Consider the following 27,293-nt stretch of genomic DNA (forward strand, 5'->3'; position numbering starts at 1 on the left):
GGGATGTAAGGAAAGCATTAACATAGACGATTCACTTATAAGATTAAGATATCAGCAGGTGACATTAGCATAGGAGACAGTAGTAGAAAGGTTGTTTTAGGGTGGGAGAATAGTGAAATCGGAGGCAGATTGATATTAAGATTCAAATGGTAATGTTGTCCATATACATAATCTTAGACAGACTTGTAGAATAGCTAGTGGGTAGATATCTTAGCGAAATAGTTACAAGAGTCAAAAGGTTTTAGGGGGCCACTGGAGAGGGTGAGCGATTGCTAATGACTCACCGACGGTCTCGGTGCTTTTCGCACCGTCTGTAATGTCCTCCTTGAGCCGAGGCTTCGATGATGCGGTAGTAGGCTAGTTGAGATTCAGGTAGCTGTCATCTGCATGGGGGTCCTTGAATAATTGTAGGCACTCCCTGGGTGGTGATCGGGGCTCCTAGGGGCTGCAACGAAGGGGCGAGACAAAGGGGCCAGCCCCTTTGTCGTGCTCCTTCGGCGTGCGACGCCTAGGCGCTGTGGTCGATTTAAAGGGCTCCTGGCCCTGCTGCTATTGGCGGCCTTACCCCGGTGTGATTGGTTGCTTCGCGGCCCGGAGGAGGGCTGAGGGTGGCGCCTGTGTTCGCGGCTCTGTGCCTCGTGGCCGGCGTTGGGGGCTGCCGGGGGCAAGGGTGCGATCCAGGCCTTACCCCGGTGGGTCTCGGCGCCGGCTGCTCAGGCCTCGCACGATCAGAGTCGTTGGTGCAGGTAAGTGGGGTGATTTCTCGTCGCCGCGGTCGATTTAAAGGGCTCCTGGCCCTGCTGCTATTGGCGGCCTTACCCCGGTGTGATTGGTTTAATAAAATTAAAAGTGGACCAAAGGGACAACACAGCTTGTTCACTTTATCAAGTTGTATCCATGAAGGTCCAACAAACGTTATAGTGATCCTGATTGCAAATAGAAAAAATTATTACTGGGGAATACTGTGGTGTGTTTTGGAGATTTGTTATTTTCCCCAGACTACTGAGGTATTGGGGCTTGTTTTGTGTTATTTTTCAAAAGACGCCAGAGGTTTGATGATTGCCCTCAGGTAAAAAGGAAAATTAGTTCTTACCTGTTAATTTTCGTTCCTGAAGTACCACGGATCAGTCCAGATCATGGGTTGAGCCTCCTATCCAGCAGATGGAGACAGACCAAAACTGAAAGGGTATCCTATATCAGAACACAGCCTACCCTGCAGCCCTTCAGTATAACCATTGTCAAAGCAGATAAGAATAAAGATAACCAGTAAAAGGATCAAGCAAGTAACAAGAGAACTCACAAAAACTGAACAATTGCAAACATTGAATAGACTCTGTATAGAATCGCTCTTGCATATCCATTGTCATCAAAACAGATGCTTCCGGTGCCTTTAAGGAGAATCATAAATGGAAAAACATCCAGTAATCTGCAAAGAGAGCTTCGAGTGGATGGCAGAAAAAAAAAATACAGGGAAGGGCATTTGGACTGATCCGTGGTACTACAGGAACAAAAATTAACAGGTAAGAACTAATTTTCCTTTCCCTGTACTACCCGGATCAGTCCAGACCGTGGGATGTACCAAAGCTTCCCTACAGAGGGTGGGACCGAGACAGTCCTGCTCGAAGCACCTGCCGACCGGAGGAACCAAACATCGGCGCCTGCACATCAAGGCGGTAATGTCGAGCAAAGGTATGCAGGGATTTCCACATAGCGGTCCTGCATATTTCCTGTGGACAGACCAATTGACTCTCCGCCCAAGAAGTAGCCTGAGAACGCAAGGAATGAGCCTTTACGCCCTCTGGAACCACCTGGCCTCGGCAGATATAGGCTGACGAAATCGCCTCCATCAACCACCGAGCGATCGTAGTCTTAGAAGCTTGGTTGCTCCTATTTGGACCACTCCATAGGACAAAAAGATGATCTGAGACCCGAAACTCACTGGTGACCTGGAGGTAACGAAGTAAAATGCGTTGTATATCCAGGCGACGAAGATCACCCCCAACTGTACTCGCGATATCCTCAAGAGAGAACGCGGGCAGCTCTACTGATTGATTAACATGAAAAGATGAAATTACCTTCGGCAAGAAGGAAGGTACAGTCTTAAGAGAAACTCCGGAATCAGAAAACCGCAGGAAGGGCTCCCGGCAGGTCAATGCTTGAATCTCTGACACCTGTCTGGTGGAACAGATAGAAACCAGGAAGACTGTCTTGAGCGTCAGGTCCTTAAGGGTAGCCTGACAGAGAGATTCAAAAGAAGCCTCACAGAGAGCCCGAAGAACTAAATTAAGGCTCCACGAAGGACAAGTAGACCGGACGGGAAGCTTCAAATGCTTGGCGCCCCTGAAGAAGCGGACAACATCCAGGTGCGACGCTACTGCGTGACCATCAACAGAACCTAGGAGAGTGCCGAGAGTGGATAATTGAATGCGCAAAGAGCTAAAGGAGAGACCCTTGGAGAGGCCTTTCTGGGGGAAGGAGAGGATCACCGGAACCGGAGCTGAACGAGCCGAGACACCCGACTCAGCACATACAGTTTCAAAAACCTTCCAGATGCGGACATAAGCCAGAGACGTAGACTGCTTACGGGTACGTAGAAGGGTGGATATAACATCCTCTTTATATCCCTTCTTTCTCAGTCTTCACCGTTCAAAAGCCAGGCCACTAGACAGAAGTGATCCGCCTGGTTGAAAAATATGGGACCCTGACAGAGTAGGCGAGGGATATGGCAGAGACGAAGAGGACCGTCCGTTGCCAGGTTCACCAGATCCACGAACCACGGTCTTCGGGGCCACTCGGGTGCCACAAGGATGACCGGTCCTCTGTGAAGTTCTATTCTTCGGAGAACTGTTCCCACGAAAGGCCAAGGAGGAAACACGTACAGAAGAATGTCGTGGGGCCAGGGAAGGACGAGCACATCCACTCCCTCCGAATAGTGCTCCCTCCAGTGGCTGAAGAACCTGGGAGCTTTGGCATTGCTCAAGGTTGCCATCAAGTGCACATTCTCCTTGCCGGCTATATGGGAGGTGCTACACGCTCCAGGTGACGCTCCACCCAGGCAAAGAGCTTACTGGCTTCTAGGGCCACCAGGAGACTCCGAGTGCCCCCTGTCGACTGATATAAGCCACCGTGGTGGAGTTGTCCGAGAGCACCCGCACCGCTTTGCGGCGAAGCAGTGAAAGAAAGACCTTGAGGGCCATACGAACCGCCCGGGCCTCCAGTCGATTGATGTGCCAGCGGGATTGAGCTGGGGACCAGTATCCCTGCGTGGCCTGTGACTGGCAGACTGCTCCCCACCCGGAGAGACTGGCATCCGTCGTGACTACTATCCACTGCAGAGTCTGTAGGAACATCCCTCTCAGAAGGTGCGGTAGCGATAGCCACCATTGTATGTCGGCGATGGTAGAGTCGGATAGTGGGAGAATCGTCCGAAACTGTTCGGATATCGGCTTCCAGCGGGACAGCAAAGCTTTCTGTAATGGTCGCATATGCGCAAAAGCCCAGGGGACCAGGTCAATGGTGGAAGCCATGGTCCCCAGGACCTGAAGGTAGTCCCATGCCGTGGGAAGTGGAAAAGAGAGAAGACTGCACTCTTGGTCCTTAAGCTAGAGTGCCCGAGCGTCCGGTAGGAACACCTTGCCGACTTGGGTATCGAAGCACGCCCCCAGAAATTCCAGAACCTGGGAGGGCTGTAGCTGGCTTTTGGGAAAATTGACTATCCACCCAAGAGAGGTGAGGAGGGCAAGAACCCGGTCAACTGCCAGCCTGCAGAGAGTCTCCGACTTGGCCCGCACAAGCCTATCGTCCAGGTAAGGATGGACCAGGACTCCCTCTCGTCGGAGAGTGGCCGCCACCACCACCACCATAACCTTGGTGAAAGTGCGTGGTGCGGTGGCGAGGCCGAAGGGCAGAGCCCGGAGCTGAAAATGCTGGCCCAGAATGTGGAATCGGAGATACCTCTGATGCTCGTGGTGAATCAGGATGTGTAAATAAGCCTCCGTCAAGTCGAGAGAGGCCAGGAATTCGCCGGAACGAGCGGCCGCTATAACCGCCCTCAGGGTCTCCATTGGAAATGCGGTACCCTGAGGGCCCTGTTGACTCTCTTGAGGTCCAAGATCAGATGGAAGGAATCGTCCTTTTTCGGCGAAGGGCGTCTGGACTGATCCGTAGTACTACAGGAACGAAAATTAACAGGTAAGAGTCTGACATATGGCAGCCTGCTTTCAGTGTCCGCAAGGAGAGACTATGTACAGATCCGGCAGGTCTCGAGCAAACTCCAAAGCGTAACCTTTCTCCATTATGTCGAGGACCCACTGATCCGATGTAATTTTGGCCCATTCCTCCAAGAACAGGGAGAGATGACCACCTAAGTTTGGAACGGAGGAATGGACTGGCCGGATCTCATTGGGAGACTGGCTTTGCGGTGGAATGCTGTGGGTTACCATCTCGGAAGGCACGGCGGCCCCGAAAGGAATGAGACCAGGACTGGGATCTGGAGGAAATTCCCCAAGAAAAGGCACCTCGTGCCCACGTATTATACCACCGTTGGCCCCTGAAGCAGGAACGAGTAGGGAAAAAGGAGCGTGCCTGTTTCGGGTGGGCCTCCAGCAGCTTAGGGACCTTGTTGACCCCCAAGGACTTAATAAGCTGTTCTAGGTCCTCGCCAAAGAACAACTTACCTTTGAAAAGAAGAGTGCCCAACTGAGACTTGGAGGAAGAGTTCGTCGACCAATTGTGCAGTCAGAGGAGACATCTGGCTGACACCGCTGAAACCATCGCTTTGGCCTGCACTCGGAGCAAATCGTAAAGGGCATCCGCCTTCCAACCGTTCAGCCTGCTCCGCTTTGCCAGACGGGAGGTCCTGGGTGCTGAGCAATTGTTGAATCCACCTAAGGCTTGCCCGCTGCACGAGACTGCTGCAAGACGTCGCCCGGACTCCTAAGGCCAGAACTTCGAAGATACCCTTGAGATAGAATTCGAGCTTGCGGTCCTGCACGTCCTTCAACGCCGTGGCTCCCACCATCAGGATGGTGGTGTGCTTGGTGACTGCAGACACAGAAGAATCCACCTTAAGGATTTTAAGCATCTCCAGGCAATCCTCGGGAAGGGGATGGAGCTTATCCATAGCTCTCCCCACCCGGAGCCCCGTCTCGGGAGCCTCCCATTCTCGGAGGAGCAACAGCTTATGCATAGGGTGGAAGGGAAAGGTACGTGGAAGAGCTCCGAGTCCAGCAAGGACCGGATCCACGTGAGCCGGCATCGCAGCTGTAACCGTATCTTCCGGCGGGATCTCAATCCTCAGCTCCTGAAGTATGAAGGGAATGAGCGATTCCAGCTCTTCCCTCTGAAATAAGCGGAGCACGCGCAGGTCATCCCCCTCCAGAGGGGGGCAGGCCCCACCAAATCCACATCCAGATCCTGATCTGGTATTACCGGTGGGGCTGGAGGGTCCGGGGCGGGGGGACCCCCGGTACCACTCAAACCCAGACAGACCCCTGCGCATCCGGCGCCGCAGGAGCAAGCGTAGGGAGCACACGAGGAATCTTAGTGGGGGGAGGACCTGGGAGAGGTGCCTCCTCCTCCTGAAGACTGGCCAAGAAGATTTGTGCATTAACAGCACAAAATCCGAAGAAAAATGCGGCCTGGACTCCCCGGGGGGGGGGGGAAAGGGGTGTCAGTGTCCTCATCCTGGGCTTAAATTGGGGGGAGAAGATTAAAAATCTGGGGTCCCCTGAGTCCTGCAGCCCCGAATCGGGAGCTGCTGAAATTCCCAAAATGGCCGCCAGTCCCGCGGTTTGCCGACCCGGGAACGGCCTGGCCAAGCGATCGGAAGATTTCCCCTGGGAAGCAGATTTTGCTGCTGCTGGGGAGGGGGCCCTCCCAACCCGGCAGGCACCCTGAGCAAAGGCCTTCATGAGAGAGCTGCAAGGCAGGCTCTCCACAGGCCAGGCACTGATTGGACGCAGCATAAGCTGAGAGAAAAAAAAGCCGCGAAGGAAACAAAAAATGGCGGAGCTGTCCAGTGCTGAGGAGCGAGTGCAGGAGATCGAACCCTGCTGGCTCCTAGCCTAAAACTCAAAAAGCTGTCAAACAGTCAGCACTGAAGCTGAAAGTGCCCCAAAAATCAAACCAAAACTCTTCCTCTTTTAAATGCAGGGGAATGAACTTCCCTGCTGGCCCAGCCGGGGAATGAAGCGTCCCGGAAGAGAAAAGGGCAGAGGACAGCTAAATAGGAGGAGTGACTGGACCACCAGTATCACCCCGAGGTACAGCGGGAAAGAAGCCTAGGCTGCTGAACAAAACAAGGGGTAAAACCCCCCCTAGGCCCCCAAGAGCGAAGAGACAGATGCTGTCTCCTGAGGAAAAACAGTCTTTTCTGCTTTAAAGATTTTTTTTTTTTATTACACTTAATTATTTTAAATACTTGCTTGATCCGACAAGAATAAGGAAAAAAAGCCCAACAGGGCAAAGGCTAAGATGAAAGCCAGTGAACCATAGGGTGAGCTGTCACATTTGCTGGAGACAGACAAATACTGAAGGGCTACAGGATAGGCTCTGTCCTGATATAGGATACCCTTTCAGTTTTGGTCTGTTTCCATCTGCTGGACAGGAGGCTCAACCCACAGTCTGGACTGATCTGGGTACGTAGAGAGAAAGGAAAATTAGTTCTTACCTGATAATTTTCATTCCTGTAGTACCACGGATCAGTCCAAACTCCTGGGTTTTGCCTCCCCTCCAGCAGAGGGAGTCAGAGAGGTTTTGGCGGACTCTGTCCTAAACCCTGAGGGCCACCTACAGTCCGTCAGTATTTTAATGTATCCAAGCAGAATGATTCAAAACCCTACTTAACTATCTGCTATAACTGGGGTTCAAACCCATAGAAACCAGGCTAACTAACCCAAACAGTAGCAGAGCCCATAACAAGATTGGAAAACATCAATAAAAAAGTTTAAATAATGTAATCACTTATCTGCAGGGCAAAGTAACCAAGAACTGAATGAGCGGATTCTCAGTTATCCCTACACTGAAAAGGGCGGGACTCTGGACTGATTTGTGGTACTACAGGAACGAAAATGATCAGGTAAGAACTAAATTTTCCTTTTCCTGTACGTACCCAGGATCAGTCCAGACTCCTGGGATTTACCAGAGCTCTTTTACCCGGGGTGGGCCCTTGAGAGTCCCGCTCGGATCACACCTTCACCAAAACTCCCAGAGTCTGGAGCTTGCACATCCAACTGGTAATGACGAGTAAAGGTGTGCAGCGATTTCCAAGTGGCCACTCTACAAATCTCCTGTGGCGAATTCTGTTGTCACTCAGCCCACGAGGCTGCCTGGGAACATGTAGAATGCGCACGGAGACCCTCCGGGAGAGGACGACCCTGGAGGAGGTAAGCCGATCCCAATGGCCTCTTTTAATCAACGGGCAATAGTAGCCCTCGACACTTCATGACCTCTCCTGGGACCACTCCAGAGGACAAATAAATGGTCCGACATGCGAAAACTATTTGTAACCTCCAAATAACGCAGCAAGGCTCGGACGTCTAATCTTCGTACCTCAGTGGAATGGGGATCAGAAGGATCCAAACCAGAGAAGGATGGCAGTTCCACAGACTGATTCAAATTGAAAGAAGATACCACCTTCGAAAGAAAAGAAGGAACTATCCGCAAGGAAACTCCCGAATCTGTAATTCTCAAAAAGGGCTCCCTGAAAGACAAAGCTTGAAGTTCCGACACCCTATGAGCTGAAGAAATAGCCACGAGAAATGACACCTTTAAAGTAAGATCCTTCAAAGTAGCCCTTTTTATGGGCTCGAACGGCACATTACACAAAGCTTTAAGAACCAGGTTCAAATTCCACGACGGACAAATCCTTTTAAGCGGAGGACGCAGATGATTCGCCCCTTTAAGAAAACGTGCCATGTCAGGATGCGCGGCCAAAGAAACTCCTCATAACTTTCCACGGAAACATCCAAGAGCCGCTACCTGCACACGTAGCGAGTTGCAGGATAATCCTTTAGCGAGGCCAGCCTGCAAGAAAGAAAGAATATCCGCCACTACTGCTCGAGTGGGATCTATGCTGTGTTGAATGCACCAGGCCTCAAATATCCCCCACACTAACATAAGCTAGTGAGGTAGAAGTCTTTCGCGATCGTAAAAAAGTAGCTATCACCGCATCCGAGTATCCTTTGCTCTTCAAACATTGCCTCTCAAAAGCCATGCCATGAGACAGAAGCGATCTGCCTCGTCCAAACAAATGGGTCCCTGATGCAGGAGATTCGGCAACTCTCTGAACCACAGTGGACCGTCCACCACTAGGTTGACTAGATCCGCAAACCAGGGACGCCTCGGCCACTCTGGCGCAATTAGTACCACTTCCCCCAGATGAGTCTCTATTCTTCGAAGCACTCTTCCGATTAATGGCCAGGGTGGAAACACACAGCAGGACTGCCGATGGCCAGGGAAGAACCAGGGCATTCACTCCTTCCGCCCCCGTCTCCCGGTGCAGACTAAAGAAACGAGGAGCCTTGGCATTTCGGAACGTGGCCATGAGATCCATGCTCGGCCTGGACCACACATTGCATATCATCTGGAAAGCTGCTGCGGAGAGTTCCCACTCTCTGGGATCGAGACGGTGGCGACTGAGAAAGTCGGCTTGAACGTTGTCGACCCTGGCAATGTGAGAGGCTGCGATACTGACGAGATGATGCTCTGCCCAATGAATCAGTAGCTGAGCTTCCAGTTCCTCCTTGGCGATTGATATAAGCCAACGTTGTTGCGTTGTCCGACAGGACTCTGACAGATTTCCCCTGCAGAAGCGGCAGAAAGGCTTGCGACACCAACCTCGCTGCTCTGGTCTCTAGACGGTTGATTGACCAACTGGATTCTTCCAGTGACCAGAGGCCCTGTACCGATGTCTTGACAGACCGCTCCCCAACCGGAGAGGCTGGCATCTGTGGTCACTACCGTCCAGACAGGCATTTCCAGGGGCATACCCTGGTTCAAGTGGTCTGAGAGGAGCCACCAGTCGAGACTGGACTGAGCAGAATCCGTAAGGGGAAGGAAAAGATGGAACTGTTCGGAAACGGGATTCCAACGGGAAAGCAATGCGGACTATAGAGGTCAAGTGCAAGGTGTTGCATATAGGGAAAAATAACCCTTGCTGTAGTTACACAATGTTAAGTTCCATATTTGCAGCTACCACCCAGGAAAAAGATCTAGTCATCGTTGTGGATAATACTTTAAAATAGTCGGCTCAGTGTGCTGCAGCAGTCAAAAAAGCAAACAGAATGTTAGGAATTATTAGGAAGGGAATGGTTAATAGAACGGAAAATGTCATAATGCCTCTATATTACTCCATGGTGAGACCGCACCTTGAATACTGTGTACAATTCTGGTCGCCGCATCTCAAAAAAGATATAGTTGCGATGGAAAAGGTACAGAGAAGGGCAACCAAAATGATAAAGGGGATGGAACAGTTCCCCTATGAGGAAAGGCTGAAGAGGTTAGGGCTGTTCAGCTTGGAGAAGAGACGGCTGAGGGGGGATATGATAGAGGTCTTTAAGATCATGAGAGGTCTTCAACGAGTAGATGTGACTCGGTTATTTACACTTTCAAATAATAGAAGGACTAGGGGGCATTCCATGAAGTTAGCAAGTAGCACATTTAAGACTAATCGGAGAAAATTCTTTTTCACTCAACGCACAATAAAGCTCTGGAATTTGTTGCCAGAGGATGTGGTTAGTGCAGCTAGTGTAGCTGGGTTCAAAAAAGGTTTGGATAAGTTCTTGGAGGAGAAGTCCATTAACGGCTATTAATCAAGTTTACTTAGGGAACAGCCACTGCTATTAATTGCATCAGTAGCTTGGGATCTTCTTAGTGTTTGGGTAATTGCCAGGTTTGGCCTCTGTTGGAAAGAGGATGCTGGGCTTGATGGACTCTTGGCCTGACCCAGCATGGCAATTTCTTATGTTCTTATGTCTCATATGAGCAAAGGCCCATAGCACCAACTCTAGGGTGGAGGTTATGGAACCAAGGACCCCCAAGTAATCCCATACTCTTGGAGGATTCTTGGACAACAAATCTCGAATCTGTCCTTGCAGCTTGACAATGCGGTCCTCGGTGAGGAAGACTCTGCCACGCCGTGTGTCGAACAAAGCTCCCAGGAATTCCAAAGACTGCGAAGGAGTCAGGTGGATTTTGGCGGGGTTGACTACCCGAGAGTCTGTAGTAGTAGGTGAAGCACTCTGCTCACCGCCGAACGACAGAGCTCCTCCGACTTCGCCCGAATCAGCCAGTCGTCCAGATAGGATGCACAAACAAACCTTTTCTCAGGTGCGCCGCTACTACGATCATGATTTTGGTAAAGGTCCTGGGCGCCGTAGCCAGAGCAAAAGGAAGAGCACAAAATTGAAAATGATCGCCCAGCACGGAGAACTGCAAGAACCTCTGGTAATCTGGACGGATGTTGATGCGTAAATATGCTTCGGTGAGATCGAGGGACGCTGGGAATTCACCCTTGTGAACCGAAGGTATGACCGATCACAGAGTCTCCATGCGAAATCATGGAACCCGAAGGCATCTGTTGACTCATTTCAGGTCCAGAATGGGCCGGTAGGTGCCGTCCCTTTTTTGGAACTATGAAGTAAATGGAGTAACGGCATTTTTGCCGTCCCTCGGAGGGAACTGGATCTATTGCCCCTAGATTCATAAGGCGCTTTACAGTGTCCCTGACCGCCTGACATTTTTCTTCGTAGGAGCAAGGGGAGATTGGAAAGCGATCCTAAAGGCGCCGAGCAAAATCTAAAGCGTAGCCTTGTTTTATTACCATGAGGATCCATTGATCTGACGTTAACTTGGTCCATTCCTCGTAAAACTGAGACAGTCTGCCTCCCACCAGTGGAAGAGAGGAATGGACAAGCCGCATTTCATTGAGAGGATTTGCCTCCTCCTGCGGAGTGAGAGGCCCCGGATCTTCTGAATCTACGGCCACGAAAGGACTGAGACCATGATTGTTGCCTGCCTGCAGGCTGCCTGGAGGACCCCGACGAACGAGAAGCTCGGAATCTGCGCTTCACGAGAAGGGAAGGAACCCCTCTGTCTAGGTTTATCCTCCAGCAAGCGATGGACCTTGTTTTCTCCCAAGGATTGTATCATATCTTCCAGTTCCTTTCCAAACATCAGTTTGCCCTTAAATGGCAAAGAACCCAACTGAGCCTTAGAGGAGACATCAGCTGACCAGTTCCTTAACCAAAGGCGGCGGGCTGAGACAGCTGCCACCATGGAGCGGGCCGATGTCCAAAGCAGGTCATACAAGGCATCAGCATTGTACGCCACCGCAGCTTCCAGGTGTCCTGCCTGAACGGCTTTGCTCCTGAGAAAGAGGTAATATTCTGCAGATGTTAGACCCAACGAAGCCCTGCATGCAAGGAAAAACTGCTGCACATAGCAGCCCAGACTCCCAGCGCAGAAATTTCAAAAATGCGTTTAAGCTGCCCCTCAAGCTTACAATCCTGCAGATCTCGAAGTGCCGTTGCTCCTGTCACCGGGATAGTGGTCTTCTTGGTTACAGCAGACACCGTCATGTCCACCTTAGGCACTTTTAACAGGTCCAATGCCTCCTCGGGCAAGGGATACAGCCTATTGATTGCCCTGCTGACCTTCCGCCCCAAGTCCGGAGTGTCCCATTTCCGGAACAGCAAATCAGAGACGGACAAATGAAAGAGAAAAGATTTTGTCGGACCCCGGAGACCCACCATGAGTGGGTCAATGTTTCCCAGACGGGAATCTTCCTTAGGTACCTCAATACCTAATTCTTCCAAAACAGCCGGAATGAGCGGGTCCAACATCTCTCCTAAAGAGACGAACCACCTTAGGGTCATCTCCCTCCATGCCTTGAGGCTTAACGAGGTCCAAGTCGTCGTCATGATCTGCCCCCAGCGGGGGCTTGTCACCCAAATTTGTATCATCCAGGTCAGAATCTGGTGAAGACACCTCACCCGCCAGACGGGCTGGGGCGGAACCACGGAGGGATGGAGGAACTGAAGCATCCCGTTTGTCCGGAAGCCTATCCTGCTTGGGACCACGCGCCCCAGAAGCCAGCGAGGCAGCTTCTGCCCCCCTCTTGGCAGTTTGTGGGCCTTAAAAGCTTTGTGCAGGAACAACATAAAATCAGATGAAAATGAGGTAGTGGAGGAGTCAGAATCCCCCTCAGGGCTCTGTCCCTCCTCGTCAGCAACCTCCTCTGCTCGCTTGCTCCCCTCATGACCTGAAAATGCGGCAACAAGGGTGGGGGTAAAATCCCCTCCCCCAGCGCGGCTAGCTCAGCAGCGCGAAAAGTCTGCAAAATGGCCTCCATTCCTGCACTGAGCGGGAACGGGTCCACTGCGTCCTGCTGCAGACGCCCAATCTTTCCCAGCTCGTGGCGTGGCTTAGAAATGCTGTTGCCGGCGATGATGTTCCCTCCCCCCAGGGAGGCAGGCGGAGCAAAGTCCATCTCCACAAGCTATGCAAGCCGCTCACCGCGGCATGAGGAAAACAACCGGCGCACCAAAAGAGCGCCGACCGGGTAAGAAACCCGTCTCCAGCGCAGCTCGATAATGGAGGGAGACCCGGCACCGCAAGGCGTTCTGCCTTTGTCGCAGGAAAAAAGAAGCAAACTTTTTTTTTTGTACAACCTGCTTGATGTCGTCCTGGGTCCTCTGCTTCCAAGGGTGAGTGAGCCGGGCTCCCCGGTATCAGCCCAAAACCTAGGGGGGGGGGGGGGCTGGAGCAGACACAGGTTCTCAACCCCTAGTGCCTCAAATACCAGGGGGGATAGTCCGCTCGGGACCTGCCAACCCCCTGGGAGGCTCCAAAGGCTGTGAGAATTGAAGTCCTTTCTGTTTTTTTTTTTTTTAATATAAGTAACTGACTAAGACCAGTCTGTAGGTTTTGCACCTCCACCATCTGCTGGAGACAGAGAAAATCTGACAGATTGTAGGTGGCACCTCAGGGTTTAGGTCAGAGTCCGCCAAAATTTCTCTATCTCCATCTGCTGGAGGGGAGGCAAAACCCAGGAGTATGGACTGATCCGGGTACGTACAGGGAAAACCCATTTCTCCTATTTTTCTATTTTATGGCGATGTCTGCCCTTCATTCCTATACTATATTTTTCTGTTTCCATTTGATTCAACAGAAATCTTTAGAAATAAAAAAAAAAAAAAAAGCAGCAATTTCCAAGATGGATATCTGCTGGCTTCTCTCAAGCTGGATGAGCCTTGCCTAACGAAACAGTGATAGGTGGACATCCCTTTTTCTACTCTTTGCCCACCCCACACATGGTGGCAATGGAAGCTGTATTTTACCACGAGCACACATGGCAAGGGGCCCCTACCTCTCCACAATCCTGCAGGAATATGCTTGCAAGTAAAATCTTGTTCCTAACTTGCAGATCCTTACAGCATTTACAAAATCTAGTTCAAGGATTTCAAGGACCAGAGCCCTGGAAGAAGTTGATGATCTACTAAGCCATATTCCAACATCATATAAACAATCCCCAAACAAGGTGGTGTACCTGGAAATTATGAACCACAGTGATGTGAGTTGGCGGTTTCTTTGTCTGTGCATAGTTGACAACAGAGTCATGCTTAGGGCCCGGAATGCGGCAGGATGACAGAATTCTGTAATACTGGTTCATACAGAGGGGCTTCCCGTTCAAGTACTCCACTGGGAGCGTCTCGCTGGCAGGGAAAGAAAGGCTAGTCAGAATGATCTGCTATGGGGGTTTTAGAGCTCCCCCAAGACCTCTCTATATCCTAGAGAGGAAGAAAGGTGAGATGAGGTGCAGGACATGGTCACTCACTTATCCACCATGGTTTTGAAATCCACGACTCCTTCAATTAGTTTGGCAGCAAATCTGGAAGACAAAATATATAATTAGGGTTCCAGATTGTAGGCATTTATAAAAAGTAAATTTAAATGTTTTTTTAATGCTTAAAATCTGTGTTTTTGCATTACTCTAACATTTATTGGGTAGACTTTTTGGTTATTTCAAATTAACAATACATTTTGTAATTACTTATTAGCGGAAGCTAAAACAGTGTTTTTCCCTTTCACAGCCTCAGCATGTTCTACCCTCCCAGCACAGCCCCAACACTCTAGCCACATCCAAGCAATCCATCATATAGCCCCAGCATTCTCCAATTCCACAGTTCCAACCAAATCCCAGCAGTTTTTCTCCCCAGTTCCAAAATACAGCCTCATCCAGGGCTGACTCTGGGGAAGGTATGAAGCTCAGAGCAACCCCCCTTCCTCAAGGCTGAAGAGCAAAGAGTGGAAGAGGCACTGTACTACGGCACTGATGTGCCACCACCACATAGGCTGCTGCAACTCCAAGCCCACCACTGCTCCTGAGAAATGTCAAGCTCAGTTGCCCTGAAACTACCCCTAAGGATAGTCCCCACCCTTATGTTCTTATGTCTCATATGAGCAAAGGCCCATAGCACCAACTCTAGGGTGGATGTTATGGAACCAAGGACCCGCAAGTAATCCCATACTCTTGGAGGATTCTTGGACAACAAATCTCGAATCTGTCCTTGCAGAACAGTTGCCCTGAAACTACCCCTAAGGATAGTCCCCACCCTCAGTACAACCTTGCACTCTTCTCCCCCTTCCCCAGCAGACTTCGCCTATCCCAAGGAGGGGTTGGTACAAGCTTTGACTGCAGCAGTATGTCCTGAGGGAATGCAGGCTGAAGAATGATCTAGCACCCAGTGTGCTTCAGGGCTCCATGGTAGCCCCACCTCCCTCCTGAGCTTTCCTACAGGAGGCAGAGGCCAAGAGCAGAGCTTGTGCTGGTTCAGTCCCCAGCTTGCCAGACATTACACCAGCTGCTGCTTGGATAGCAATGGGCCACAGGGCAGGGCTGTGTTTATCAGTTATCCAGTTAAATGAAGATTTGGGAACTTAACTGGCTAAATTCTAGCAGGATAAGTAGTTATCTGGCTAAAATTTAGCTAGATAAGTTAGGGGCATTCTGGTGGCTAACTGGGAGGAGTTGAGTTAGATGGATGTTATCCAGCTAATTCCAATATTCTGAGTTAGTTGGAAAACATATCCAACTCTGATCAGCTTGTAGACCTGTCCTAGTTAGCCAGATAAACTCATCCAGCTAAATTTAAGGTAGGATACATAGGATAAGTTAGCTGGATACGTTTATACGGATAACTAGCAGAGCCACACAATGGCTGAATATGGATCTCTGAATGTCCTTCCCAGTTCAAAACCTAGGTGGTGAAATTTCAGCAGTGCTGAAACAGAAAATTACCCAGATAATTCATTCTAAGTCTCCTGCTGAATATACTCAGGTAACTCTAGAACAGCATTTGCTGCGACCAGGCTTAAAATTTAGTCCATGCCCCTGGAACACAACCCACCCTGCCTCTTTATCTGGCTAAGTTTCACCTGGATAATATCAACCTCTCTGTTATAATGTCAATATGGATCACAACACTGATGTCCTTCCCAGTCTATAATTTATGTCACTAATAAGGAGGGTACCCTCCTTATTAGCAAGGCAGGGCCAGAGCAAAAATGAAGTGAGCATTCCTTCTGATCCTAGATCCTTCCCCGCCCCCCCCCCCCCCAGCTCTAGTTCTTAAGCTTGACTTCCAGTCTTCACAATCCCTTCTAAGAAACATTTGCAGTCCTTGAGTCACCACCTTGAGTGCTGATTAATCAAGCCTCCCACAACTCCTCCTACAACAAGAACGTGCCAAAACGAGCAGGAAAAACTGTTTAATCCTTAAGGAAACAGGAGAAAAACATATTTGCTTACTACAAATTGTGTTTTCCATAGAAAACACAATGAATTAGCCATTACAAGTGGAGAGAATCCCAAGCTGAAGTTTGCAGAGGAGTGATTACTGAAAATGCAACTTGGACTCCATGATGGAGAGTGGACTACAGCAAGAATAGATTTTGCAAAACTGCTTCTCCAAATCTACTGTTAGTCTTTCAAATATTAAGGCAGTAATGGGACATGAATGTGTGAACTGAAGACCACGTCACAACCGTGCAGATATCTTCAATGTGTACTTCTTGGATATGCATGACAATGGAAGCCATAACTCACAGCTGATGAGCCTTGACAGAATTGGGAAGAAGGTAGGTAGTACAACCGACTGATTGATATGGAGATCAGAGACTATTTTTGATAATCACACTTATGACAGAACTGTGGGAATGGAGGATAGAAGACGAGAGTCTGGAGTTCACAGTCTCTTCTTGCCAAGGTGACTGCAATGAGGAAAAGTACTTTCCAAGTTAAAAGCTTCAAAGGAGCTGACTCCAACGGTTCGAAAGGAGCTTTTGAGAGAGGACCACATTGAGATCCTATTAAAGAGGTGGTTTCTGCATCGAGGGTTTGACATACCATAGTTCTTTTATAAACCAAGACATAAGCAGGTATGTTGAGATTGATTTTTGTCTAACAAAGTATAGCAAGCCACAATAGCACTCAAACATACTCTCACTGAGGTAGTAGCAAAGCCAGAATTAGATAGGTGAAGCAAGTATTGTAAAAGCTGTGGGGGCTCACATGAGAATGGATGGGAATCATGCTGTTGGCACCAGTTGGAAAATGTTTTTCCATTTGAAGGCATAGTTCTTCCTGGTTGAAGGTTTTTTTTTTAGAGGAAATTAAAATGTTCTTAATTGCTGATGGTAAGCAAAAACTGGCTGAGCATTCAGCATCCACACCTTGAGGATGAGGGCAGAGATATTGGGATGACAGAGCATCCCATCTTCTTGAGTTATAAGAGCAGGTTAGGATCTCAGCGGTATGGGAGGACTGCTGGAAAGCTTGGTGAGATACAAATACTAAATCCACCTAGGCCATGCCAGTGCTATGAGAATCAGGTGGGCTTGATCTCAGAAAACTTTCTATATAGTCTTGGCAATAAGCAGCATCGGAGGAAAAGCATACATGAGGTTTTGACCCCAATTGAGAAGGAAAGCATCTTGTGCTAGCTTGAGATCAGTTGGAAGAATGGAGAAAAATTGGTTTAGTTATCTGTTTTGCTGTGATGCAAACAGACCCACTATTGGTAGATCCCAGAAATCAAACAATTTGTTCGCTGACTACTGAAGAGACCTCAAATGTTGGAAACACTTGGCAGGTAAGATGCTTGCAGTGTTCCCTGGTGTTCTGCTCAGCAACAGATCTTCAATGCTTCCCGAAAGAGAAGCCATGATCCTGTTCCTCCTTGCTTGTTGACACAGAACATGGCAATTTGATTGTCTGTCTGATTCAGGATGCTCTTTTTGTAGAGGAGATACATGAATGTGGTGATAGTATGCCAGATCACTCTTAGCTCTAGCAGATGACCTGGAAGAGAGATTCCTGCAAAGATCAGAGAAGTCTTTGTTGCAAGAATGAGCTGATAAGAACACAACTAAAGTGGAGCACTATTCTGTGGATGCAACTACTATTGCAACTCCCTTACCATTGTTGGTGTGATTCATATTACTGAAGATACAGTTATGTGAGTTAATCCCACTGAGATCTTAGACCCCATTGGAGGTAACATATGTGAAGACAGGTCAGTGAAACTACATGGATGGCCACCACATGACCAAGCAGTATGAGGAGCCTCCTTGCAGTGGACACTGAATTGGCAAGCTGTGCTTAAATGAGCAAGATCATGGTCTACCTCTGACTGCTGGACAGGAATGCTTTCTGAAGCAAGGAGTACATGTGGGCTAAGCTCTGAAGATGATGTATGGTCATATCCAGAAAGTAGAGGATGACTTCTTTTGAATTTACTGTGATGAGACAGTCGTTCAGTATGGAAAAACTTGAATGCCCTGGCAATGGAGGTGTGTTGCTACTACTGCAAGGCATTTGGTGAAGATTCAGGTGGGAAGGGGAGGACAGGCCAAATAGATGGACTTTGTATTAGTAGTGGGACAAATCCACTTGGAACAGAAGAGAACACCAATGGGCCAAGTGGAGTGGAATATGAATATAGGTGTTTTTGAGATCCACGCACACACATCCATTCGCCATTCTGAATGAAAGGTAGAATTGTGCTGAGAGAGTTCAGGTTGAATTTCTCCAGAGGATAAGCTTGAGGAGCTGCAGACTCAGGATCAGTTGCAATCCCCCTGAATTCATGGGTATAAGAAAATATCTGGAGTGAAAACCTTGTTGGTGTTGCGATGCAGGGAGTATCTGTACCGCCTGATACTGTAGAAGAGAGACTACACCGCCAGCTGAATCTGAGGGAAATAACAGGGATACAGTCTGGGTGGCAAATAGCATGGAAGTGGTGGGTGTTGGGAGAAATGCAATCAGTACCCATGTTGCACAATAATGAGGACCCAAGAGTCATTACTTATTTGACATAACTAATGAAATCGTGCCGCTACTAAAAGGGAAGGATGAGGATTGGAAAGTGATATAAAAAAAACTAAGCCCTGGTTAAGGCTGGGCCTGTTGGGTTGTTTTTCGCCGATAGCATTCCCTTTGTTTAAGGCTGGCTGAAAGTTGATGCTGTGTCGGAAGAGGGTGGAGCCGGTATTGCTGAAAATGTTGATACTGCCATTTGTGAAAGTATGAATGTTTTCCAAAACATAAGAACATAAGAAATTGCCATGCTGGGTCAGACCAAGGGTCCATCAAGCCCAGCATCCTGTTTCCAACAGAGACCAAACCAGGCCATAAGAACCTGGCAATTACCCAAACACTAAGAAGATCCCATGCTACTGATGCAATTAATAGCAGTGGCTATTCCCTAAGTAAACTTGATTAATAGCTGTTAATGGACTTCTCCTCCAAGAACTTATCCAAACCTTTTTTGAACCCAGTTACACTAACTGCACTAACCACATCCTCTGGCAACAAATTCCAGAGCTTTATTGTGCGTTGAGTGAAAAAGAATTTTCTCTGATTAGTCTTAAATGTGCTACTTGCTAACTTCATGGAATGCCCCCTAGTCCTTCTATTATTTGAAAGTGTAAATAACCGATTCACATCTACTCGTTGAAGACCTCTCATGATTTTAAAGACCTCTATCATATCCCCCCTCAGCCGTCTCTTCTCCAAGCTGAACAGCCCTAACCTCTTCAGCCTTTCCTCATAGGGGAGCTGTTCTATCCCTTTCATCATTTTGGTTGCCCTTCTCTGTAACTTCTCCATCACAACTATATCTTTTTTGAGATGCGGCAACCAGAATTGTACACAGTACTCGAGGTTTGTGGTCTCACCATGGAGTAATATAGAGGCATTATGACATTTTCCGTTTTATTAACCATTCCCTTCCTAATAATTCCTAACATTCTGTTTGCTTTTTTTGACTGCTGCAGCACACTGAGCCGACGATTTTAAAGTATTATCCACTATGATGCCTAGATCTTTTTCCTGGGTGGTAGCTCCTAATATGGAACCTAACATTGTGTAACTACAGCAAGGGTTATTTTTCCCTATATGCAACACCTTGCACTTGTCCACATTAAATTTCATCTGCCATTTGGATGCCCAATCTTCCAGTCTTGCAAGGTCCTCCTGTAATGTATCACAATCCGCTTGTGATTTAACTACTCTGAATAATTTTGTATCATCCGCAAATTTGATAATATCACTCGTCGTATTCCTTTCCAGATCTCATATATTTATATCTTTGAAAAGCACCAGTCCAAGTACAGATCTCTGAAGCACTCCACTGTTTACCCTTTTCCACTGAGAAAATTGACCATTTAATCCTACTCTTAGTTTCATGTCTTTTAACCAGTTTGTAATCCACAAAAGGACATCGCCTCCTATCCCATGATTTTTTAGTTTTCTTAGAAGCCTCTCATGAGAGACTTTGTCAAATGCCTTCTGAAAATCCAAAATACACTACATCTACCGGTTCACCTTTATCCACTTGTTTATTAACCCCTTCAAAAAAAATGAAGCAGATTTGTTAGGCAAGTCTTCCCTTGGGTAAATCCATGTTGACTGTGTTCCATTAAACCATGTCTTTCTATATGCTCTACGATTTTGATCTTGAGAATAGTTTCCATTATTTTTCCTGCACTGAAGTCAGGCTCACTGGTCTATAGTTACCCGGTTCGCCCCTGGAGCCTTTTTTAAATATTGGGGTTACATTGGCCACCCTCCAGTCTTCAGGTACAATGACAGTAAGGATGTTGCATTGAAGCAGGTTGTTCTGACAAAAGGAGAGACTGGCCTGCCACATTTTAGTCTTATCTATGAGACTGTTTCTCAGACTTTCTCTCCAAAACGTTGATCCCCGCGCACAGGAGGCCCTGACATCCAAATGGTAATGTTTAGTAAAAGTATGCAATGAGGACCAAGTCGTTGCTCAACAAATCTCCTACAGAGAAACCAATTGACACTCCACCCAGGAGGCTGCTTATGCCCTAGTAAAATGTGCTCGCAATCCCTCAGGAATCAACCGACCTTTACAAATATAGGCTGAAACAATCTCCTCCTTCAACCATCTTGCAATGCAATCGTGCTCTTAGTTGCTTTGCAACCCTTCTTATGGCCACTGAATAAAACAAAGGTGGTCCGACCTCTGAAAGTCATTTGTCACCTTGAGATACCACAATAGCACCCAATGCACGTCGAAAAAGTAAAGCTCCCTTGCACGGGGAAAATTAGACATCAAGGTGCGGAAAAGCCCGGCAATTCCACCATCCGGTGAAGACGAAGTGCCGAAATAACTTTGGGCAAAAAGGAAAGCACCGCATGCAAAAAAACTCCATTGTCAGAAATCCATAAAAAAAGGATCTCTGCACGATAATGCTCGAAGCTCCGAAATAAGAACATAAGAATTGCCATACTGGGTCAGACCAAGAGTCCATCAAGCCCAGTATCCTGTTTCCAACAGTGGCCAATCCAAGTCACAAGTACCTGGCAAGTATCCAAACATTAAATAAATCTCAAGCTACTATTGCTTAATTAATAGCAGTTTATGGATTTTTCCTCTAGGAACTTATCCAAACCTTTTTTAAACCCAGTTACACTAACTGCTGTAATCACATCCTCTGGCAATGAATTCCAGAGCTTAACTATGCGCTGAGTGAAAGAGAAGTTTCTTCAATTTGTTTTAAATGAGCTACTTGCTAACTTCATGCAGTACCCCCCTGGTCTTTCTATTATCTGAGAGAGTAAATAACCAATTTACATTAACTTTTTCAAGTCCTTTCATGATTTTCTAGAATTCTACCATATCGCCCATTGTCTCTTCTCTAAACTGAACAGCTCTCACTTCCTTAGCCTTATCTCATAAGGCAGCAGTTCCAAGCCACTTATTTTGGTCCCATTTCTCTGCACTTTCTCTAGTGCAACTAAATTTTTTGGAGATGTGGCTTTACTTTAAAAGTGCAAGGGAATGATCTTCCCTGCTGGCACAGCCGGGGAATTGAGCGTCCCGGGAAATAGTGAGGCAAAGGCAGCTCAATAGGGGGAGTGACTGGACCACCAGTATCACCCCAAAAGGTTCACCGGAAAAGGAGCCTAGGCTGCATAAAACAAGGGGTGAAAACCCCCCTAGAGCGAGGAGACAGCACTGTCTCCTGAGAGAAACAGAGCCTGTTCAAAAGTCTGACAAAAATGTCACTCTATATATATCCTTTTAATTTAGAGAGAATAAAGATACTTGCTTGATCCGACAGAAATAGAAGAAAAGAACCCAACAGGGCAAAAGGCTAAGGAAATAAGCCAGGGACCCACAGGGTGAGCTGTCTCATCTGCTGGAGACAGACAAATACTGAAGGGCTGCAGTGTAGGCTCTGTGCTGTTATAGGATACCCTTTCAGTTTTGGTCTGTCTCCATCTGCTGGACAGGAGGCTCAACCCACGGTCTGGACTGATCCGGGTACGTACAGGGAAATGTACATTGCACACAAAGGCCAAGTTAGATGCATAATTTCATTTTACATGCTCAAGTCCCAATTAAGCATTTGAACACGTACACATTGGTGTTTAAGTAGACAGAGCCATCTTTCTGTTAGGATTGCAAGAGCTGCAAGCTTCCTACAGCCAGTGTCACAGCATCATACCCTACAGTACCCTCTTGCTGGAAGAGGATGAGACTGCAGGAGCTGTGAGCTCTTTCACAGCCAGCATTGCTGCACCATTTCCCATAGCACCTCCCTTTGGGAGAGATAAGCTCCCTCACAACCAGTGTTGCTACATCATTCCCTACAGTACCAGCTCCCACTGCTGTGCTGGAAGAGGCTGCTAATGCAAAAGCTGTAAGCTCTCTCCCACAGCCAGTATTGCTAAAATATTCCTTAGAGCAGCTCCTGCTGGGTGAGACTTGTATTGCAAAGTCTTTTACACTCAAATAACTAATGCTTTGGCAGCCTGTAAGAAACTAATTCAGGTGTTTCAGGGTCTTACCGGAGTTGGCCTTGACGATCCACAAAATCTTGCTTCGGTAAAACCACACCAGGGCTGGAATGAACCACAACCGGAAGCCTGTATTCCAAGTAGGCTGTCTGCAACCACCAGTCCGAGAGCTGGGGGGGAATGTGATTGGATCAGAATTGGGGGGGGGGGGGGGGGGGGGGGCGCTGTTCTAGAATTGTGAGACTGAGTCAGCCCACATGATTATTAACTCAATTCATGTATGAGATCAGGTTTTTATTTTAAAAATAATGGAATAGCACAAGTGCCTTCTTGTTTTAGGACTGTATCATCATCAACGTCTGTCTCGCAGGGGAGGGGAGGGAGAAATGCACCCACAGTATAGCCTGGGTTTTAGGGATTAACTTTTGATTAAGTTTAGAATAATCCACTTTATACAATGAACCAGGTATCCTCCCATATTACATACCAACTGCCCCTATGAACCCCCTCTTCTAATTCTATAGTTTGGTAGAGAATAGAGCATGCCCCCTCCACCAAATCCCTAGTTTGGCAATGCATGGAAGTACCCAACATACCCAGTTGTCCGTTTTCTTGGCTCTTCTCTCCAGACCCTTCTGCAGCCTTTCCCCTACACCTCCTGGGCTCCAGAACTCATCCACCACCTTCTTGGTGTGATTCCATTCCTCTTGGCTAACAATTGGCTGCAGGGCTAGTAGGTACCTCTCCAAAGTCTGCTGCAGTGGTGGTACTGGAAGTCGTGGCAACCCCTCCTGGTGAGCAAGATAGCGCCCAGGGAGCTTCACCAAAGACACTGGCTTCACCAAGCTCATGGGCTTCACCTTAAACCAAAGAAAATTTATAAGACAGCTTCTGGATTTAGGTTCTTATATATGAGAAATATCCCCTCACCTTTCTCACCTCATCTTCAGCGCACAGAGGAAATCACCACAAAAATTGTGTTAACATAATAAAGATAAAGGCATCCAGGTCATTCCTTCACCACACACAACCAGAAGAACTGTAAGAAAGCCCCAATTACACTAGACAGCCATTGAGTTTTATTAGAGCCTGGTCCTCATACCACAGCACATGTGAAAGAAATGGAGAAATTACTTACCTGATAATTTAATTTTCCTTAGTGTAGACAGATGGATTCAGGATTAGTGGGTTTATGCTCCCCTGCCAGCAGATAAAGATGGAGCAAGCTGATGCCACAGTATATACAGTCCTATAGTGACCCCTGCCTGCCAGTATTCTCTTCAAAAGCAAATGTGGACAGACTAACAAAAGCTTGATGAAAAATAGGCACCCATAACTGTACTCAACCAAAAAGAAACACTGAACGCACGTAAGATTCTAGGTACCCCAAGCTAGGACCTGGATGAACACTTACCAATAAGCCCTTGGGATCTGTATCCCCATAGAAGGGCTATTGACACACTCATGCGGCTGCTGAGGGCGGGAAGCAGAGTCTATTTGTCTACACTAAGGAAAACGAAATTATCAGGTAAGTAATTTTTCCATTTCCTATTGTGTAGACAGATGGAACCAAGACCAGTGGGATGTACCAAAGCTACTCCTGAACAGGGTGGGAGGCTGCCCATGATCCAGTCAACACCACAAGTGCAAAGGCTGCATTCTCCCAGGCCTGCACATCCAGACGAGAAAGCCTGGGAAAAAAGTGTAAGAGGAGGACCACGTCACAGCTTGGCAGATATCTACGAGAGACAAACCAATCTCTGCCTGAGCCCTAGTGAAATGAGCTCTAACCTGAGTAGGTAATGGCTTTTCAGCATCCACATACGCGGCCGTGACTATTTCCTTAATCCAACAAGCTATGGTAGCCCGCGAAACCAGGGTGCCCTGCGTACTCTCGCCATGGAGAACAAACAGGTGATCCGCCTTTCGAAAAGTTTCAGAAACCTCTAGATACCGCACGACAAGTCTCTTGGCATCCAAGGAGCGCAAGAGACACTACACCTCCGCATTCCTGACTTTATCCATGGGCAGCAAGGAGATGGACTGATTCAAATGAAAGTTTGGATCTACATTGGGCAAGAAGGATGGAACAGTAGGCAACTGAATTGCCCCAGAATCTCCTGAAGGAACAGCTCCCGGAAAGACAAGGCCTGCAGCTCAAATATTTGACATGCTGAACATATAGCCACCAGGAATGCAGTCTTCAAGGTCAACAACCGCAAGGAAGGCTACGCAGCAGTCGGAATTTAGGGCCCGCCAAAAACTCCAGCACCAAGTTAAGACTCCACAAGGGAACCAGTAACCTCAAGGGAGGCCCAAGATGCTTCATTCTCTTAAAAAAAATTAATCACATCAGGGTGAGATGACAATTCACCTGGTCCCTGAAACAGGCAAGAGCGGCAACCTGCACCTTCAAGGAATTAAGGGCAAATCCTTTATTCAACCCATCCTGCAAAAAGTCTAGAATGAGTTGGATCTTAACTGAACAAGGAAGAACACCACGCTCCTCACACCAGGCCTCAAGAACTCTCCAAACCCACACATAAGCCAAGGAAGTGGAGAACTTGTGAGCATGGTGTAAGGTGGCTATCACAGCAGAGGAATAACTATGCTTCAACAGGCGAGCCTTCTCAAGGGCAAACCATAATATAGAATAGAGTCGGATCCTTGTGAAGAATCTGTCCCTGCTGTAACAGATCCATGTGCAGCGAAAGGTGAAGGGGGGTCTCCACCAGGAGTCTTCACAAACCCGCTTACCACGAACATCTGGGCCAGTCCGGCGCCACCAGGAGTACTAATCTCTGTGGTCTTCAATCTTGCGAATTATTCTGCCCAGCAAAGGCCAGAGAGGAAAGGCATAAAGCAATCTGTCTTCCGGCTAGACCTGTATGACAGCGTCTATTCCCAGAGACCACGGATCTCTCCTGTGACTGTAGAATCGAGGAACCTTCGCATTGCAAGACGTCACCAGCAGGTCTAGGAATGGAAGGCCCCAGCAATCCACAATCAGTTGAAATGCCTCGGCTGACAACACCCACTCTCCTGGGTCCAGGCTCTCCCTGCTTAGAAAGTCCACTCCCATGTTGTCTTTTCCTGCAATGTGAGAGGCCGAGATCATCTGCAGATGACCTTCCACCCATACCATAAGCTGGTCTATTTATTTATTTAGAATTTTTCTATACCGACATTCTCGATACAAAATATCAAATCAAATCGGTTTCCATTATAACAAAACAGTCGCGGTTGAGGCGTTACATAAAACGACATTGGCTGGCTCTTGGTTTCTCCCTGGCGATTGATGTAGGCCACCATCCTCATGTTGTCAGACCTCATGTGAACTGCTGGATCCCGCAGCTTGTGGCTGAACTGCAAGCACATCAGTCGTATTGCCCGGGCTTCCAGGTGATTGATGTTCCAGCGGGCCTCTTTGGCACTCCAACGCCCTTGGGCAGTCAACTCCAGATAGTGAGCCCCCCAACCGTGAAGACTCACATCTGTCATGAGTACCAACCAGGTCGGAGAGGTCAAAGGAACTCCCTTCCTCAGATGATCCTCCTGCAACCACCCTTGAAGGTGGGAGCAGATTTCCATCGGTAAGTGGAACCGAACCGCATAATCCTGAGACTGTGGGTTCCAACAAGATAGCAGAGAGGGCTAAAGAGAACTCATATGCGCCATCACCCACGGCACCAATTCCAGGGTTGCTGCCAGCAAGCCGAGTACCTGTAGGTAGAACCACACCGTCGGGGGCATGGTGTTCACCAACTGATGCACTTGAGACATCAATTTCTGAATCCAAACTTCCGGTAGGAAAACTTTGTCCTGCCTCATGTCAAATCGGACTTCCAGACACACCAACTGGGATGGCTGAAGATTGCTCTTGGTCAGGTTCACCACCCAACCAAGCTCCCGCAATAAGAAGATCACCTTTTGTGTCACCAGGCAACTCTCTTCCTGAGACTTGGCTCAAATCAGCCAGTCATTCAAATACGGGTGCACCAGGATCCCTTCTCTTCGCAAGTCCACCACTACGACCACCATAACTTTGGAAAATGTTCTGGGAACGGTGGCTAGGCCAAAGGGCAGCGCCCGAAACTGACAATGGCGCCTCAACATTTCCTTAATTTAGATTTCAAATTTCTCCTTCCAAAAAACACAAAGCAACTCCCATAGGGAGATGCACATCCACCATCTGCTGGAGACTGAGAATACTGGAAAGCTGGGGTCACTGCAGGACAATATATATACTATGATGTCAGCTTGCTCCGTCTCCATCTGCTGGCAGGGGAGAATAAACCCACTGGTCCATCTGTCTATACGCTAGGAAATCTGGCAATATTCAAACTGCTAGAGGCCTTTGAGGTATTCATTTTTTACATGGAAAGCTCATTGCATTCATAGTGTCTTATGATGACCCAATATCTTGCTAAAACCTAGCATGTGCTATATAGTAATACCTTTTCAACAATAATGCACTTCTATCCTCATTTCTATATAATGTAAATGTAGATGTAAACAGCACTGTACAGATATGAGAGTCCCTGCTTATTCTAGTCATGACAGACAGGAGGCTGTGTGTATGTACGACTGTGGGTCTGTGTTAGATTACGTAAAGGTATATATGTGTGCTGGTGTGAGTGTTCTATCATGTGTCATTGTGTGTTGGGTGCAATATTCCTGACTTGACCTGTGTCTTTATACCACAATGGGAACCCTGCCAAATGTTTTCACATTTCCATCTACCTGCAGCATTAGCTACAAGCAGCATTTTTCAAAAATTTCAGGAATTTTCAGGAACATATTTATTGCTGCAATCTCAACACACCTTACCCTACACACACACCCTGGTCTCTATCAAATGGCCCTAGGTCCCTATCTTAGTTAATAGCTAGGAGGAACATGGCATTCCCCAAGGCACCTCCCCTTGAGGTTTGCCTAGGTGGTAGATTCTTTT

The 27,293-nt window shown here is 47.9% G+C and overlaps 1 protein-coding gene across 3 annotated transcripts in view; it reads right to left on the bottom strand.

Annotated features, from left to right (window-relative positions):
• Window positions 1–27,293, bottom strand: part of CRAT (carnitine O-acetyltransferase) — a 185,261-nt gene that overhangs the window by 131,079 nt on the left and 26,889 nt on the right. For all 3 annotated transcript variants that reach the window (XM_029612038.1, XM_029612039.1, XM_029612040.1), the window contains 4 exons: window positions 22,936–23,199; window positions 22,391–22,509; window positions 13,838–13,891; window positions 13,550–13,715 (listed from right to left, as the gene is read on the bottom strand). In XM_029612038.1, coding sequence (XP_029467898.1) covers window positions 13,550–13,715; window positions 13,838–13,891; window positions 22,391–22,509; window positions 22,936–23,199 — 603 coding nt within the window. The remainder of the gene's footprint in view (window positions 1–13,549; window positions 13,716–13,837; window positions 13,892–22,390; window positions 22,510–22,935; window positions 23,200–27,293) is intronic.

Source organism: Rhinatrema bivittatum, chromosome 8, assembly GCF_901001135.1.
Source record: "Rhinatrema bivittatum chromosome 8, aRhiBiv1.1, whole genome shotgun sequence".
NCBI lineage: Eukaryota > Metazoa > Chordata > Amphibia > Gymnophiona > Rhinatrematidae > Rhinatrema > Rhinatrema bivittatum.